The sequence below is a fragment of the Rana temporaria genome, chromosome 11 (assembly GCF_905171775.1).
Source record: "Rana temporaria chromosome 11, aRanTem1.1, whole genome shotgun sequence".
Lineage (NCBI taxonomy): Eukaryota > Metazoa > Chordata > Amphibia > Anura > Ranidae > Rana > Rana temporaria.
In genome coordinates, this window is record NC_053499.1 from 124,795,420 (window position 1) to 124,813,523 (window position 18,104).

The 18,104-nt window shown below is 45.1% G+C and overlaps 1 protein-coding gene across 2 annotated transcripts in view; it reads right to left on the minus strand.

Moving 5' to 3' along the window:
• Nucleotides 1-18,104, minus strand: part of ZFTA (zinc finger translocation associated) — a 55,662-nt gene that overhangs the window by 6,311 nt on the left and 31,247 nt on the right. For both annotated transcript variants that reach the window (XM_040329064.1, XM_040329065.1), the window contains 2 exons: nucleotides 16,211-17,554; nucleotides 15,555-16,106 (listed from right to left, as the gene is read on the minus strand). In XM_040329064.1, the coding sequence (XP_040184998.1) occupies nucleotides 15,555-16,106; nucleotides 16,211-17,554 (1,896 nt within the window). The remainder of the gene's footprint in view (nucleotides 1-15,554; nucleotides 16,107-16,210; nucleotides 17,555-18,104) is intronic.

Sequence of the window (18,104 nt, forward strand, 5' to 3'; positions counted from 1 at the left end):
CATGATCTCCCTCTGACGACAGCCGGGGAGATCACATGGCCACTCGTCTCCTCCGCAGAAGCTCTGGGCGGAGACAGACACAGAGAGGTAGATGACAAGCAGGGAGGAGTGGGTGAGGGGGACAGGGGAGAGCAGAGGGGACAGCAGCATATGATGCAGGGAAGTACTCTGACCACAGTGGTCAGGGCGGAGCAGCCCTGATTTTCATGGTCAGTATAGAGAGTGGATACAGGAAGTGCCAGGTTTAGTGGGTTTTTTTTTACAGTAAAGAGGGGGTAGAATACAGAGCACAAATACTGTGCAGTGTAATCTGCTTTAACCACTTAAGGACCCCTTCACGCCGATTTACGTCGGCAGAATGGCACGGCTAGGCACATCAACGAATATGTACGTTGCCCTTTAAGCCCAGCCGTGGGGTCGCGGGCACGTGCCCGCGACCCGGTCCGAAGCTCCATGACCACGGGCGCTGGACTCGCGGACCCGATCGCCGCTGGAGTCCCGCGATCGGTCCCCGAAGCTGAAGAACGGGGAGAGCTGTGTGTAAATGACAATGGCCCCAAAAATGTTAGTAGTAAAAAAAATTTTTTTTATAAAAATGCAATAAAACTATCCCCTATTTTGTAAAACCAACCGATACACGCTTATTGCGATTTTTTTTAACCAAAAATAGGTAGAAGAATACGTATCGGCCTAAACTGAGGACAATGTTTATATATATATATATATTTTTTTTTTCAAAATTGTCGCTACTTTTGTTTATAGCGCAAAAAAAAAAACCCTCAGAGGTGATCAAATACCACCAAAAGAAAGCTCTATTTGTGGGGAAAAAAAGGACGCCAATTTTGTTTGGGGGCCACGTCGCACATTGTCAGTTAAAGCGACGCAGTGCCGAATCGCAAAAACTGGCCGGGTCCTTTAGCTGCCTAAAGGTCCGGGTCTTAAGTGGTTAAGGGACCAGGATCTATATATTTTAAATGTTTTATTATTATTTAAAGGCCAACTATAGCCATTATTTTGTTTTGGATATCGTGGGGAATGGTAAGAACTCCCATCAGATTTTTTTATTGCTGTATCCCCCATATGGAATATTTTTTTATTATGTCATGTTCCTGGGAAACCAGAAAAAAAAAATAGAACAATTGTCACCAGGACAGGAAGACAGTGATCAATAACAGAAGTATCTTCCCTTCCATTGGTTTCTACCCTTCCACAGTCCAATAAAAAAAAAGGATTACTGAGATTTCCTATAACTTCTTGTCTCCTTAATGCCGCTGGAACAGGCATTGAGAAGAAATCTTATCCAGCAGGAACACTTAAAAGAAATACAAATCAAGTGCAGGTTCTAACAGGTTTTTAACGTATACAAAACCAAGTTGATTTGGCTGGAGTTGGGTTTAAGCTTATGTGAACAAGCCCTAGTCCTAAAGAACAAAAAAGTACAGCATCTTATGGAAAAGCTCTGTCTGCATTCAGGGTCGATTATCCGGAAAGAATCACTGTATTTCGATTAAATGCGAGTGGCGGTGGGTGGGGTCAGCCTCCCATTGCATTGAATGGGGCTTCCTGGCCACAGCTGTTCACAGGCTTGTTCAAACCTTGCTGGTTTATAGAAGTGTGAAGGAAGCCTTATGCTCTGTACACACATGCGGGATTTCCGACGGGAAAAGTTCCCGTCGGAAATCCAGAGGGGAAAGTCTTTCCCCTACACATGGCCGGTTTTCCTGTCAGGAAAACTGTGATGGAGATTTGGCTGGGAATCCCGGCTGTGTGTATGCTCCATTGCAGTTTTTCCCATAGGAAAACTGACAAAAACCGCCAGATAAAAGTCCGCCGGTTTTCCCAAGGTGAAAAAAGAGAACTTCTGTCCGGCAGTTTTCCCGTCTGAAAAACTGCGAGGAGCATACACACGGCCGGGATTCCCGGCCAAAGGCTCTCCTCACAGTTTTCCCACCGGGAAAACTCATTGTGTGTACGAGGCATTACTGTCCGCAACCTGTACTTCTCGCCATATAATAAAACTGCCACAGGACAGCAAAACGTAGAATGAGACATGCCATCCTTTATTAAAAGCTACTTAAAGGATAAAAATAAATATATTTATAATGGGACCCAACTATCCTCTCACCCTCTCCAACCTCAAAATGTATTCCACACATTCCACATGGCACTGCGCTGACAAGCCATTAACCTCTGCAACTAGGGGTTCGGATCCCGGTCTCGGCTACATGTGAATTGAGTTTGGTGGTCTCAGCCCGGCTCCCGATGGGTGTGCTATGCGAGGTAAGCCTGCGCTTAGTACGCCCACCCCCCTCCCACAAAAACCACCACACTTACACGCACTCGAAATTGGGTTAACATGCATGCACTTTGACCACGCGGTCTCTAAAAAGAGAGGCGAAGGACTAACGGGGCTGGTTGAGCGGGCACGATCCTCTCACTCCCTTATAGGGAGTTCCTCTGCCCCGTTGGGCTTCAAAGCAGAGCAGGTAGGGCAGGCTGTGTGGGAGGACCCCCTCACACACCCGCCATTGCCACCCGGGGCATGGAGAAAGATGCCAGATTGCCTCTGGGGGAGGCCTGCCTACTCCCAAACTCCTGCAGTCCGGCTCCTCTCTCGAGTACACGCACAAAATACATGTAAAAAAATATATTATATATATATATATATATATATATATATATATATATATATATAAAAATGTATTCCACACTACTGACCTCAGATCACTTCTGGGCCTTCAACTGCTACAGCTCATGCCGGTTCAGGAGGCTCTTTTGTCCTCACTCAGCCAACAGGTCCTGGTGTATTGCATATATGTTTTCTATTGCGGTTTTTCCATAGGCTTTTTTTTATTTTTTAACCACTTCAAAACCGGGCTTTTATACCCACCTCAATACCGGGCCTATTCTGGCACTTCTCTCCTACATGTACAAATCATCATTCTTTTGCTAGAAAATTACCCAGAACCCACAAACATTATATATGTTTTTTTAGCAGACACCCTAGGGAATAAAAGGACGGTCATTGCAACATTTTAGCTTGCACAGTATTTGCGCAATAATTTTTCAAACACCTTTTTTTGGGAAAAAAAATGTTTCATGAATTAAAAAACAACAACAGTAAAGTTAGCCCAATTTTTTTGTAAAATATGAAAGATTATGTTACACAGAGTAAATAGATACCCAACATGTCACCCTTTAAAATTGCGCACACTCATGGAATGGCGCCAAACTTTGGTTTTAATTTTTTTTTATTATTATTTTTTTACTTATTCATTTATTTTTTTACACTTTTATTTTTTTTAACACTTTTATTCCTATTACAAGGAATGTAAACATCCCTTGTAATAGTAAATGTGTGTGACAAGTCCTCTTTATGTAGAGATGCGGGGTCAATAAGACCCTGCATCTCTCCTCCAGGCTGAAAAGCATGAGATCGGTGAAAAAAAATTCACTGATCTCATGATAAGTGTTGCTTACTAGCCGCAACCGCGGCTTTGATTACTTCCAGGTACCCGGGTGTGACGTCATCACATTGCACTCTGGCCTCTGGCGGCCATAGAGATGACTGGTGACCATCTGGTCACCAGTCATCTCTATGCTTACTAGCTTGCGCCGGACGATTCTTTCTCCGGGCACGGGAGAGCCGTGGGAGGGGGGGGGATGTCCCCTCTCGCCGCCTATAAGAACGATCACGCGGTGGAACCGCTGCTATGATCGTTCTTATGGTGCACAGAATCGCCGGCACTAAAGAATGATATCTGAATGATGCCTCTAGCTGCAGGCATCAGTCAGATATCCCCCCACAAAACCCAGGACGTCATATGACGTCCACCCAGGATGGGAGATCCCATCTGTGGACGTCATATGACTATGGGCCAGTATTGAAGTGGTTAAAGGGTAATTTTATTGAGTTTCAACATGGAAACAGCAACATATAAACTAAATATTGCATCACAACATTGTATATCAGAGAAAAAAAGATCCATTACAGAATTGTCATATGGTCCAAAATCACAAAAACGTGTACAATGTTGGCATAGACATAGCTAAAAGGCACATAATAGTGAACATTCTGCTGCCATCTTCTTAGAAACAAAACAAAATAAAAACACACAAAACCCAAAAAGAGTATAACCTAAACCACACTGTTGGCATACAAGTGTGTCTGTACTTCACAGCTAAATGAGTATTCCAGAGCCCAACATTTATCCCTGGAGTTTAGTAGTAGCACATTTATTAATCAGAGATCAATATCACAGGAAACTGAGGCAAGACATACTGTCCAGATTTTTTAAACTTTTTGGGACAACAGCTAGAGGAATATGTCAACTTATATAAACTGGAATGACTTATTAATTAAATCAACCCAAAATTGAAGAGAGGGATCATTTGAGTGCCAAGGCATGATACTATCATTTGAGTGGCAAGGCTTTTTTAGCATAGAAAAACACTATCCATATTCCATAATAATGCCTTTTGTGAGCTACTCAGATCTTCCTCAGCAAAATCACCAGAAAGACACCGAGCTGAGGAGCATATTTGCAAGAGCCAATTTTTCTTCAAAAAACCTAAGGATAGCTGACCAAAAGTTCCTGACTGTGGAATATGCCCAAATCATGTTGAAATAATCCCCCAAATCAGAATGGCAGCAGGGAAAGTGCTGAGAATCTACTCTACCCATTTTATATAAAATGACAGGGGGTATAGTAGATTCTGTGAAAATATTTAAGTTGTACCATCTTATTTAGGGCAGATATAACTATAGAGAATTAAGAAACAACTAGACCCGTCCATGCCCTGTCAAGAATAGGATATCTGGCTTACACTGCCTACAGACCCTTTCCATTCTAGTGGAGGAAGAAGACATTAACATCTTGAAACAGTTCTGGGCATGGGCGAAAAAAGCCAGCCGCTTGGCGGGTGTCGGCGGGGGATTCGGCCTGATTCTTACCATGGTTGGACTCCCAAGGCTTGCCAGTATCCAAAGGCGCAGGGGTGGCTGTAAGAAAATCCTGAGGCTGGGCAAGATCTAAATTGAGGGCTCTCAATGCGGTCCAGAGCAGCAAGGAGAAACTGCTCACATATCGGAAGTCAGACACACCCCTTTCCATAGGCCTTAAAAGAGAAGCACCCTACCTGCAAGCATATTGGGAGAAAGCCTTGCCTTAAAAAAATATAAAAAAAAATAATCTATGCTTCTATTTGAAGAAGAAAGATTTATTGTTATAGAACACAGAAACACTCTTGATCCATGTATTCAATTTCTGCTTGAGCTTGTAAATTCAAATAGCCACAAGCAATATAGGTTTGCTAATATTTCTGTACTCAAATCATTATTTTGTTTGCAAGACTTGGATATAGAAGAGAACACATTAAAAACAGTGTTACTGCAACTTGGACACAGCCTAAGAGCCACGACTCATACACATAAACCCTAGAATTATATTAGGACAAACTTCTGTGCTTTGCTAATCCATCTGAATAGATACATTCCATGGGAAAATAGCAGATGGCGCACTCCTAGGAGGTCTCCGTTTTCTAGGACATATGTCGGAGAAGGAGAAGCGTTGTAGATGGAGGAGGGGAAATACAGATGTGGAAGAAATAGGTGGTATACGCGTGAAGGTGGTGGAATGAAGGAGGAGCACTACAAGGGGATACAGTGGGAAGCATCAAGGAGAGAAGCATTATGTAAGTGGATGAATGGATGGTACAAGTGGGGTTGTGCTTTACAGAAAGGAGGGGAGCAGCACAAAAAAAGAGGGAACAGGTCAGGAAAAACAGGAGGAGCAGTACATGGAGACAAAGAAGATAGGGAACAGGCAAAATGTAAGATGGTATTTTAGAAGAAAATTTACAATTCAAATTCTTCATTACATTCCCCATCATCCATGTGCCCAAAAGATTTAGCTTTTTACCATTAGCACTATTAATAGCTGTACATATTCCAGATTTAGGATTCTGGTAGTCAGCAAGCATGGCAGTAAGCTCTTTTACAAAAGTTTATAACAACATTTGCCGCATTCTGAAAAGCAGTACACATCTATACGTACTTTCCTATTTTCCAACATGCTAAAGTTTCTGAGTCCATGCCTATAGTGCTGTATGTTACACAGTCCATGCCACAAAGACTTGTATGCTGGGTTCTGTTACATACAACAGACCCCTCCAGTCTATACACTGTACTATATCTTAAATACTTCACTGCATTTTGTAGGCTTTGCTGTACATTACATACTCCAGAATGCTCTATTCTGAACCATGTTAACGGCCCACCCTATGCTGACCATTAGGTATTCCATACTGACTCACTCCATATGCTTTACTTTAACCACATGCTGCTCAGAGGCCATATTATATATTATGGCAGCAGGCAGGTTAAATTCCCTGGTTGCATCCAGGATGCAGTGTATATATCCCCTAGGTTCAGGCTTTATGCCAGTTTATACCTCTAGGGGGAGTGCTGGGAGTCCTGCTGGAAGACTTGATGGGCCCAGCTGAATTAGGTGAGCTCATTAGGTCCGCTACAAAAACTCCCAGCATGCACAGATATGCTCCAACCTGGAACCAGATCGGTGTGATCTCTGTGCGGTGAGGCCAAGCCTGTGTGGCTATTGCCAAGAGATTTAAACAGCAGGGAGTCAGGGACTGGGGCAGCACAAGGCTGTACCCAGTTGTTAGTTAGGGACACCAACGTTTATAGCGAGCAGGTCAAGTTGACCAGGATTTATTTTTGTATTTCTTTTGTTTTCTGTCATTTTTATTTGTATATAGTTCAAATAAAACCGCACCTTTTTGTTTTCCTCCTACCACTGTCTTCTGTGCTGAACCCTTCCAGGGGGTCACACACACCCGCTGCCGGGCTAACCCCTCACAATATATATATATATATATATATATTACACATATACAGGGCTCAAAATTTCAAGTCTTGAGCCACTAGCCAGGCCTCAAGGGTTACTCGCCACCAGTTTCCCCGCCCAACCCCTACCATGCCCTGCCCCTAATTCTGCCGCTAATTACGCCCTCATAAATTATCTCCTGAAATGACACTTAAATGCAGCCTCACCTGTGCCCACCATTGCAGCCTCACCATGCCCACCATTGCAGCCTCACCGTGCTCCCCATTGCAGCCTCACCGTGCCCCCCATTGCAGCCTCATTGTGCCCCCCATTGCAGCCTCATTGTGCCCCCCATTGCAGCCTCATTGTGCCCCCATTGGTGGCCAGATCATGACAGCAGAAAGAGAAGAGCTGCAGGATCACCGAGCGGTATAACCCACGGTCAATTAACACCTACACATTTCCCTTTAAATGGAAGAACAGGTAATTAGCCACCCTTTACCTGACAACCTTAAATATTAAATGCCCCTCACCGCTTCATTGCATGATGTGGAGTGGGGGGGCGAGCACCGCCCGCGGCCGTTGTTGATCGGGAGCTGTTCTTCCAGCGATAGCATTGAGGTAGAGGAGGACCGCAGTATCACCGAGTGGTATAGCCTGCTGTAATAGCATAACATTGAACTTTTCTCTGCTCGTTCTCACACACAGCCCCGCCTCCTCCTAACCCCGCGTCTGTAATAGACAGAATGCGGGTCTAATGCTGGGATGCGTTCTGTCATACAGGCGCGGGGTTAGGAGGAGGGGGGGCTGTGTGTGAGAACGAGCAGAGCAGAGAAAAGTTCAATGTTATGCTATTACAGTGGGCTATTCCACTCGGTGATACCGCGGTCCTCCTCTACCTCAATGCTCTCTGCCACAGGCGATCGCTGGGAGAACAGCTCCCAATCAACAACGGCCGCCGGCAGTGCTCGCCCCCCCCCCCCTCTCCCAGGCTGCCCAGCTGCTCGCCAGACCTCATTTTCCATTTGCAAATGCGAGTGAAAAATTTGAGGTCTGTATTATATATATGGCCTTGGCAGCAAGCAGTTATACCATGATCATGGCTGTGGCTGCAGCCATGATCCTGGTACCAATTTTAAAACAGGCGATTGGCTTTCCAGTAAAATTGATTCGTGTAGCTTCAAAGCCGCCCAATCACTTTTACAATGTGCCCCATCATCGGGCTCTCCCATTCGGCCAGGGAGCCTGAGACTGCTATAAAAGTTGGGTTGGCTGTCCACAGGGGAGATGGAGAAGCATCGGTTACTCCGAGGCCAATAAGGCGACTGCCTAAATTAAGAGCCGCCTCTGCCTCAAGCAAGTTATCTTAAAAACACATGAAAATAAACCAAACGTATAGTCTCAAAACATCCTTGTGAATATGAGTTTGAATATAAATCGGAGGGCGGCGGTAAAGCGGGGGACGTCCCCTTTCGCTGCCCGTAAGAACTATCAAATCGGCAGAACAGCCGCTTTGATTGTTATGGTGTAGGGAATCTGAATGCCTGTAGCTGCACCCATCATTCAGATATACCCCCACAAAGCCCAGGACATCATAGGATGTCCTCTGGGCGCCAAGTGGTTAATATGTACATACAATATATACGCCAAAATATAATACATATACTGTATATATATAGCTCAATAAAGAATCTCTCAGAGAAATAAATCAAAATCTGTGTAGCGCCCCCTTACTTTCAGTATGGGCACTATGCTAAAGTTAGTGGGGAATGCTCCCATTCACAATTTGTTAAATTGGGGGCTGCTGTCATTCCGGAACTGTCCTGTAGGTCAGTCTGCGCTCCAGGGATGCAATCCCATCCCTGGGCGACAGTTGGCGCTAGAGGGGTTCCAACAGAGCTTGAACGAACCATCTGGGATCTGGTGACTGCAATGCTGACAGGTACTCTTTGCTGTCATCCGGTGACCTATGTTCAATCTACTGGGAGGATTCGCTCAATTCATCTATTTAGCTCATCAAAGTAGTAGGCCTGTGGCAGAGGCCCTAGAGCCAGGTCTGTGGCAGAGGCCTGTTCCTCCCAGCAACCTAAAGTGACACTTCGGCTGCCAGGCTTGTGGCAGAAGTCTGTCCGGGGGCACTTCACCCACTCTGGCTAGAGTGGCGACAAATGGTGACTACTATTATTGTGCTGCTGAGAGCAGGATTGCTCTCTCTAAATCCAGGCCTGATACCGCAAGTTCTTTATCACTTCATCAACCTTTTCCTTCCTACTGCATGTTGATGTTGGCTATGTTGGGCCTGAAATAAAGCATTTGAAAACTCTCCTTCATGTACTGGACATTCGCTCACTACTTTATTCATCAGCTACACCCCTAGACAACATTGAGGTAACTTAATCTGCCGATCCCAACAACAAACCAGCGGCTCCTGCGGGGGTAGCGCTACACGTGGGGGCTCGTCCGGGATTCTGGTGTTACCTTTGTCAACAAGAGAAAAGTGAGTCAGAATTTACTAAAGAGCGAAGAGTGTTGTGTACTTAGAACTGTCCGGCTACGAGGGAGTTAACCTTGCACCGCTAAGCTTGGGCGTACATGCAGCTTAGCACGCGCCTGCAACGTGTCCGGACAAGTTCTTCAAGTGGGAGGAGTCACCCTCCCCTGCATGAGACGTATAACAGAGTTTCGCGCCAAACCAGCAGAGCACCGCCCATCCACAAGGAAGAAGGAGAACCGCATGGTGATGTCTGCCTTCCTACAACCGGGTGCTGCCGTTCCGCGATTGAGGTCCCCAACTACCTCACCGAGGGTCCTCAGCATGTTCTCGCCACCTGGGGTGCCCGTGACGGATGCGGGCGTCCGCTTGTCTGCCCAAGGACAGTTCGTGCTCTTGTCCAGTGCCGGAACAGAGATGCTGGGCCTGACCTGTCCCCGCTGCGGGGACCTATCGGTGAAGATACAGCCTTTTGCCCGATGCCAGCACTGCCGGGCCTATTTGTTTGTGGCCACATCGCCCACGCAAGCTCCGAAGGAGTATCGGGTGAATTTTGTCACCGCCACCATTACCGCGGAGGAGGAAACCGTATGGCTGGAGCTATCCCCGTCGGTAGCTATAGTGGAGCCAGAAGTCTGGGATCCTGAGATAATCTCAGTATCGTCCACCTTGACCTTGCCCTCGGCTGCCTCGCCACCTCGCTCATTGGAGGTAAGCCCCGTGGACGGCCCGGACACAGAAGGTGACCCATCCAGCGTGACCAGTTCAATTGAAGTGACTTGCACACAGGCCGAAACCACGTCGGAGACAACCATTTCTACAGCGGTCTCCATTTGGTGTGCCTCCTCAGGAGCAGGGTCTGCTCCAACCTCCCGCAGCCGCGGTCGAGGCCTACCTATTCAACGCTCTTTGTCGGATTGGCCGAGAGACTCTACAACAGCCAAACCCTGTGGTTACCTGCCAGCAGAAGAGTTACAATTGTCGGACTTTGACCCTTTATCGGATGATTCCCTAACTGATGACGGCGACCTTCCCGATTGCCTCTTTGAGTCACGGTTCCCTGAGTCGCAGGGCCCCGGAGGATCCCGTGCCTTCCACGGTACTCGGAGGAGGAAGAAACGCTCCGGCCAGAGCGCATCGCGTGGGTCCCAGCAGCCGTCCATGGACGTTCCGTGTCTAACCTGGGGAGTCGGTGAGTTAAATGTTGTTCCTATCACACTCACCACCCCTGTGCCCCTTGTTGCTCCCCAACTTAAGAGGGCACCGGACGCAATAGTGCTGCCGGGACGCGGGGACCTATGTACTTTGCAGAGTTTGGCCAGGCTGCAGCGCTTGGTGATTTAACGAGTTGCAGCCCAGCATGGGTATGAATACCCGTACGTGCCACCTTCCCTTCTGTTGCAAATTGATCGGGAACGGGAAGCTTGGTGCCAGGAGGCCATATGGACACACCTAAACGTACCACGCATTTTGGTGGGTGCGGATCCCAGGCTCTCCTGTTTAAAAGTTAAATTTGAACGTTGCCACCGCGACTGGATTTGGGGTTGCCACATTTACAGCGATCGAGTCCTGCTGAAGTCACCTGGAAGAGAAGACCAGGTGTTTTCTATCACCACAACCACTGCCGATGGCACCATCATCATCTTGCCTGATCCCCGATTTTATAAAGTAAAATACATGTAGGCTTTGCATAGTTTGCCAACTTTAAAGAAGTTCTGGACAAGGATTCTTGCCCCCACTCACATTTTTTTTTCCCCAGTTTTTCCCTTTCCCCCCTGCTCCTCCAGATCCACATTGACATTTTTTGTGAAGAACTCTTGGGAGGGGTTGGGTTCAGTCAGTTAGAGGGGGGGTACTTGCCAACTTCTCCATAGCAGTCCAGGAAGATACAGCAAGAAAATAACTATTTTACCTTTTCACTTCCCTTTTACTGCCATTTCTTTGCACTTGAACTGGACTGCCGCAGTACCAGCGCACTGAGCGCTAGGGGCAGTGTTCTGCAACATTTACATTGCAGGACAGAAATGTTATTTCTTTTATATTCTTGCAAAAGAGATTATTGCTCAAGCACTTACACTTAGGACTCTTGGGGAGGAATGGAAACTTTGCGTTCGGACGTGAGCGTGTAGTTTCGATTCTGACCTTAGAGGTTGCATATAGAAACTTATATTGATACATCAGGATGTATATTGTGTATTTTTGTATGCTCTTTTATATCTTTCCTATACAGGTTTTTCTGGACCCACCTACTATCAACACTGCGGAGAATGGGCAGCTAGATAAATAGGGTTGTGTATGTTTGTATGTCTACTGTTATTTAATTAATGTCAATATTGTGATGCAATGTTTTACATTCTGTCCTTTCTTCTTTTCCTCCTTTCTCTGTACTGTTTAGCAGGTATCAGGCTGGCATTCAGGCTTGAATGCCTTAGGACACTGGGGACAGTGTCATTTAAAGTGGGGGGAGTATGTAGTGCCCCCTTACTTTCAGTATGGGCACTACGCTAAAGTTAGTGGGGAATGGGAGAGTTATTTTGCTCCCATTCACAATTTGTTAAATTGTGGGCTGCTGTCATTCCGGAACTGACCTGTAGGTCAGTCTGCGCTCCAGGGATGCAATCCCATCCCTGGGCGACAGTTGGCGCTTTTCCCCAGCAGCCAATTAGAGGAGTTTTCTCTCGCGGGCATGCTGGGGGAGAGTATATCTGTGGCGGACGCCATTTTGTGTAGTTCTTCCTGCAGGTTCCAGGTGCGGCATCCACCTTTAGGGTGCGCGCATCCAACTGACCCTGGCGATGGCTTTCCAGGCCGGGGTCACATGCTACGCGGAGCTCCATATTGCGGAGAGGGGCCCCAGTGACTTACAAAAAAAAAAAAGGGATGGACTGTATCTGAGGGGTTAAGGAAGGATGCTGAGAAGTAGAGGTCAGAGGACAGTGAAGTTGAGGTACTAGGGGAACCCCAAGTCACACTTTCATGGCCCTCTGCACATTGTGTGCTGGCCTGTTCCCTTGTCCTAGTGCCTTTGTGCCTGACACGCACCATGTGGGTGAAGGGAACCCCTGAGTGGTACCCTTGATCCAAGCTGTGGCGCAGAAAGGGCCGCAGCTGATCTGCATCTCATGAGTGAAGGCTGTTGGATAACCCAATAAAAGCTTGCGATAAACTCAGAGCTCAGTAGTGTAGGAGAGATTGTTTCCTTAAGATTCTGCTGAAAGCATATGCTCAAAATGGCGCCCGCAGCCAAGGGAGAACAGGAAGCACCATTGGGGCATGACCTAGTACACAGCATGGGCTACACTATGCCCAAGTCTCTCAATGTGTAGCAGAGAGCTCCATGGGGACAACACATGTTTAAAGTGGCTCAGCTGCTGTGCAAAACACTGTTCCTGGCTAAAGGATTCACACCTCCCATTATTCTTAACAGCAACACAAGGATAAATAATCCAGGGACTAGCCAAGGGAAGGAGCTCAGTCCCAGCCTAACCACTCAATGGCTCTGAGCCCTTCTTCCCAAGCCGATATATACCCACTTTATCCATTTTGAAAAAAGCATACCCCTCCACCATGTACTAGGTCATGCCCCGAAGGTGCTTCCTGTTCTCCCTTAAATGTGGGCGCCAATTTGAGCATATGCTTTCAGCAGAAGTTGCAAAAGGCAGGCTCGGTGGCTTAGGTGCAGCTAGGAAGGGAGAAAGATCCTCTTCAGATGGAATATGCAAACAAAAATCAGCTCTCACCAGAATGGAGTCCATTGTGGGACACAGGACGTCTTTACTATTGTGTTATACTGCCACCTACAATACTGGCAAAAAAAAAAAATTTGTAGGCCAGCCCAGGGATAACCCCTCCTACAGCCAGCATGCCTCAGTTTTGTAGAAAATAGCACAAATACTATGAACACAGAGGGATGGGACCTGTGTTTCTCAATGGACTCCAAAAAAAGTATTTTACGGCGAGTATAAAATTTTATTTTATTTCTCACCCATTGAGGAACACTGGAAGTCTTCACCACTGGGATTTTCAAAATCAGCCCAACTGAGGGGTGGGCAACAGCAAACAATTGCTAACAGTCCCAACGCAAAAAAAGAACCAAGGGCTGCCTGCAGATCAACCTGAAGGACCAACACATAAAACTGGCATCAGGAGAGGCCAAACCTTTCATGGGTAACTACGCCTAATCCCCGAAGAAAATAAAAAAAATATTATTAACTAATTGATCTTTATGAGATCAGGTGAAACAAAAAGTCCATATCTAGAATGACTATTGGGGGAAGACATTCACCTCATCAAGATAACTTGCCAGGTCAGGAGAACCGCCATTATTATAGCAAAATGTAAAAAATATTGCATTTTTTTCAAAATTGACGCTCTATTTTTGTTTATAGCGCAAAAAATTAAAACCGCAGAGGTGATCAAATACCACCAAAAGAAAGCTCTATTTGTGGGGAAAAAAGGAAGCCAATTGTATTTGGGAGCCACGTCACACGACCGCACAATTGTCAGTTAAAGCGACGCAGTGCCGAATTGCAGAAAGAGGCCTGGTCTTTTACCTGCATTTTGGTCCGGGTCTTAAGTGGTTAAATATGGGTTAATAGCAGAGGACTCCGATTCATCAAATACGGTCTCATCAGGGAGAGCCTGAGGTGACCCATAGTCAGACCCATAGTTGGCCTTACTGCCACTAAGGCTGTGAGTAGATAAGCAATTGACACGGCAAGGAAATGGATGTGAGCACGCTTAGAATCTCTGGTCAGAACCAGCCAAAAACTGGGTGAATGTGGCCACAAGGTCTGGTGTAACTGTAGTAGAGACCCCAGTCGATAAGGCAGGGGATGCAGCCTCACCCAGTGGAGCCAAGGAGGACTCTGATGACAAGGTAAACCCTTTAATTGTAGGTCACAGAATTCTAGATCTTAGTACCATTGAAAGGTACAGAGCAAATGTCCCTCCAACTGTTAGGGGAGTGTGAACTGGGGTTACCTGATGCAGTGACTAGCAAAAATGTCATGAAGATCAGATTTCACAGATTAAACTAACCTGTCGGTAATTTTTACACATTTAAACGGTCTGTCTATGAACAGAAAACAAAGCATGCCTGCTATTACATTTATTGTCCAGAAAATCTTCATGTGTGCATCTCTTTGAATGACTATATCCAAGCAACTGCTATCACTGTATCCAATGAGTGGTATGGTGGCAAATATAGGCAATCTCAATGGACAATGGATAGGGTTTAGTCCAGAGGCTGGAGAAGGCAAGCTTTTTATAAAACAAATAAAACTATAAACTTCTGGTGGAAGGACATTTAGTTTTAAAAGTTCAGTTCATTAAAATCGCCAACCAAAACTACAATGTTTGCACAAAAAAAAAAAAAAAACAACACATCTACAAGTCTTAGGCTCCATGTACACGGGACGTTTTTACAACTGCTCCTAAATGATTAAACTTGACAGATAGTAACCCACATTTAAAACGTCCATTTTACCACGTTTACATGCCGCGTTTAGCAGCGTTTGCCTTAGGCCTCATGTACACCGCTGCTGCTAAACAGACGTTTAAGAGCAGTTGGGCATTTTTTCAACTGCTCCTGAACTCTCCTCTATGCTATCTTATCAGTACATGTACACAGGATCTTTAACAGTCGTTTCTAGGCAGTTCAGTTTAGAGGCTTTTTTTGGGAACACCAAAAAAAATGTATTCAGAAGCTGAGTTTAGAGGCATTTCAAGCGCCAAACGCTTCTAAAAACACAGCTTAACGTAGTAACCCCTTTAAAAAAAAAAAACGCTCCTAAAAAAACGCAAATGCGGCATTTAAACGCAGCAAAAAAAAAAGACGTTTTAAATGTGGGTTACTATCTATTAAGTTAAATCGTTCAGGAGAGGTTGTAGAAATGTCTCATGTACATAAACCCCCCCCCCAATCATATCAGGATACTGATATGCGCGGTGGGAGGCCAATTGTGAAGCCACAAGGAGTCACATCTGGCTTCCCACACTAAAAATAATGGTGCCAGGGACCCAAAGACAGGTGAAGACCTGGATCGGGCAAAGACGCCACCTGATCCTTGGATAGGCAAGTGTCCCTTTATTAAAGGTCAGCAGCTACAGTATTTGTAGCTGCTGACTATTACTTTTTTTTTTAATAGGGTCAAAGATCCTCTATAAATTCATTCTACGCACATAAAAACCAAATACATTCTCAATGTTCCTCTTACCTCCTAGAACAATTCCTTCCATGTTATGCTTTGCAATTAGTTTCTTTACTTCAGCCAGCTTATTTTCCCAGTCAAGGAGGACAGCTGCCTTTTGCTCAGCAGAGAAGTTGGATGTATGAGGGTGCTTCTGTACAATGTGTCTTTTTATGCTACTATCTTTCAGTACAGTTAGTGAGGAGCAACAGTACATGCAGACCACACTTCCTCGCAGTCCATTGTAGTCCATCAGGTAATCTGAGCGCCAACGCATCTGATAAGCCAGGCCCTGGAAATTGTTAATGGAATAATTACCACCATTATCTTGCCACAAACTAACCTCCCATATGGAAGGGTCAACCCCTGCAGGCCACAGAGAAGGCTCTGTGCTAACAGAGGATGATGGCGTTTGTGTCTGGAGGTCTTCTGGAACTGTAATAACTTTGGGAGCAATAACCCGATAGTTTTTTGAAGCGTCAGAAGTGGAGGTAGAGGGCGTTGGTTTTGGAGGTGTAATCACTGTATGCTCTGGTAGAACGGAGACCCGTGTGATAAGAATTGGTGCTGGAGTTTCCACTGTAAAAGGGAAAACAAACAGAAAAGCATATGAATTAGTAAAATAAATATAATACTGATGCTTATCAAATTGCTGTAGCTTCACTATTATGGATGGCACTCACTTTTTAACAGGGGAACTCCAATTCCCAACACTGGTGGAGCTTGCTGTACTTGTGGAACCTGAATTATACGTTTCTCTGGAGTTGACGGTTTCTTCTCGTCTATCAGCTTTGGACAATTATGCTTCTCCTGCTCATTTTTGATATTCCCAACCATCGTCTCCACAGCTGAAGCAAGAACCGGTCCTTTAAGTCTCATGATCGGTTCAGTCTGTTGGCTCCCTATTTTCACGTTTTCTTGCACACACTGCTTTTCCTTTGACAGTGTTTGGACTGCTTTCGAAAGTTCTGTATGGTTAGACACTTTTACTTTATCTTCCAACTGTGCCTCTGCAGCCTTACATTGTTCTTCCTCAAGTGATTGCATCTTTTTAGCTTTTAATTCCTCATTCTCCAGCAATGGTGCTTCAATATTTATAAGCTTTTCTTCCTTCTCCTGTGCCTCTTTAGCTTTATGCGTCTCTTCTACGAGCAGCTGTGCCCCCTTAGTCTTCCTCTTCCCCTCTTCTAAGAGATTTGTTTCTCTGGCTGTCGATTTTTCATCCTTCAACAGTTGTGGCTCATTACTTTTCTGTTTCTCTTTCTCCAGCTGTGCCTCTCTAACCTTTTTTTGCTCCTCTAGCTTCTTCACTACTTCAGCTTTCAAGCCCTCATCTTGGAGCTTTGCCTCTTGAACATTAATTTCTTCTTTTTCTTCTCCAGTCTTTTCTTCCTCCACATTTCTGGACCCTAACTTAGTTTTCTTCAACTGTTGAGCATTGCTAGGTTTAAGACCATCTTTTTCCAAAGCCTCAACATTTTTTTGCTGTCCATTTTCCTTGGTTTCTCCATTGACATTTTCTTTCCCTGCATTTTTTTGCAGTCTTGGTTCTGTAATCATTTCCTCTACCAAATAATCCTCTTCGTCTAAATAATTTTTTGTCAGATCAACCTCTGCATCTTCTTCTTCCTCATCTTCATCCATTTCATCCTCAACATCTACAATCTCTTCTGGAGCCTCCTTACGATTTATCCATGACTCTACTATAATACCTTTCTGTGCAGTGTTGAAATAAATGGATGTGGGATGATTGTCTAATATGTGATTTTTAATATCGTTAATACTAAGAGTTGGTAAGGCTGTTGAACACATCATACAATACAATGTGTCCCCTTGACAATCATAATCCATCAAAAACTCTAATCGTAACCATTGTTTAAAGGACTCATTCATGTACTGTTCTATTTGGCTTCTGTCTGGAGGTGGAGGCAGAGAAACTTCAGATCCTAGAGGACGCCATGATCCTTTTGATGCCAGAGGAAGACGACGACGCTTCTTTTTTGGACCAGGTGTAACTGTATTATCATCTGTAGAAAGAGAAAGGGAGGCGTTTACACATATGTTAATGAAGATGCACATATATATAAAATTATATATAGAGATGTAGATGGAAACACATTCTAAAAAAATGAACCAAAATATGAGACTGTTAATGGCGGAAAGGAATTCTTTACAAGACAAATAACACAAATGCTTAACATAGTGACAAGACAAAAAAGGCCTAGTAAACACAAGAGCTTTCTGCTCTTTTCATACTGAACACTCAAAATTTCACTCAAATGTACTGACATGGTCCTACTGTTCTGCCGAGTGTGTGCGTGCAAGGGTTCTCTGTGCAGGTGAATGGACTGTTGCTTTGATTGTCTGTAGAACCTCATAATCGCTTTTAACTGCAGGAGTAATGGTAGCAAAGTAAACACTTTGCTTACCATCTGTGTGCGTTTGGGCCACAGGCCCCCACACCATTTAATAATGTACCCCTGGATTTGGCTTCCAGGAATACTAGGCTTGTAGTTTTGAATATTGTCAATGAAAAGTATCCTGGAATTGACCACTGCCAGACTTGATATTTGTAGA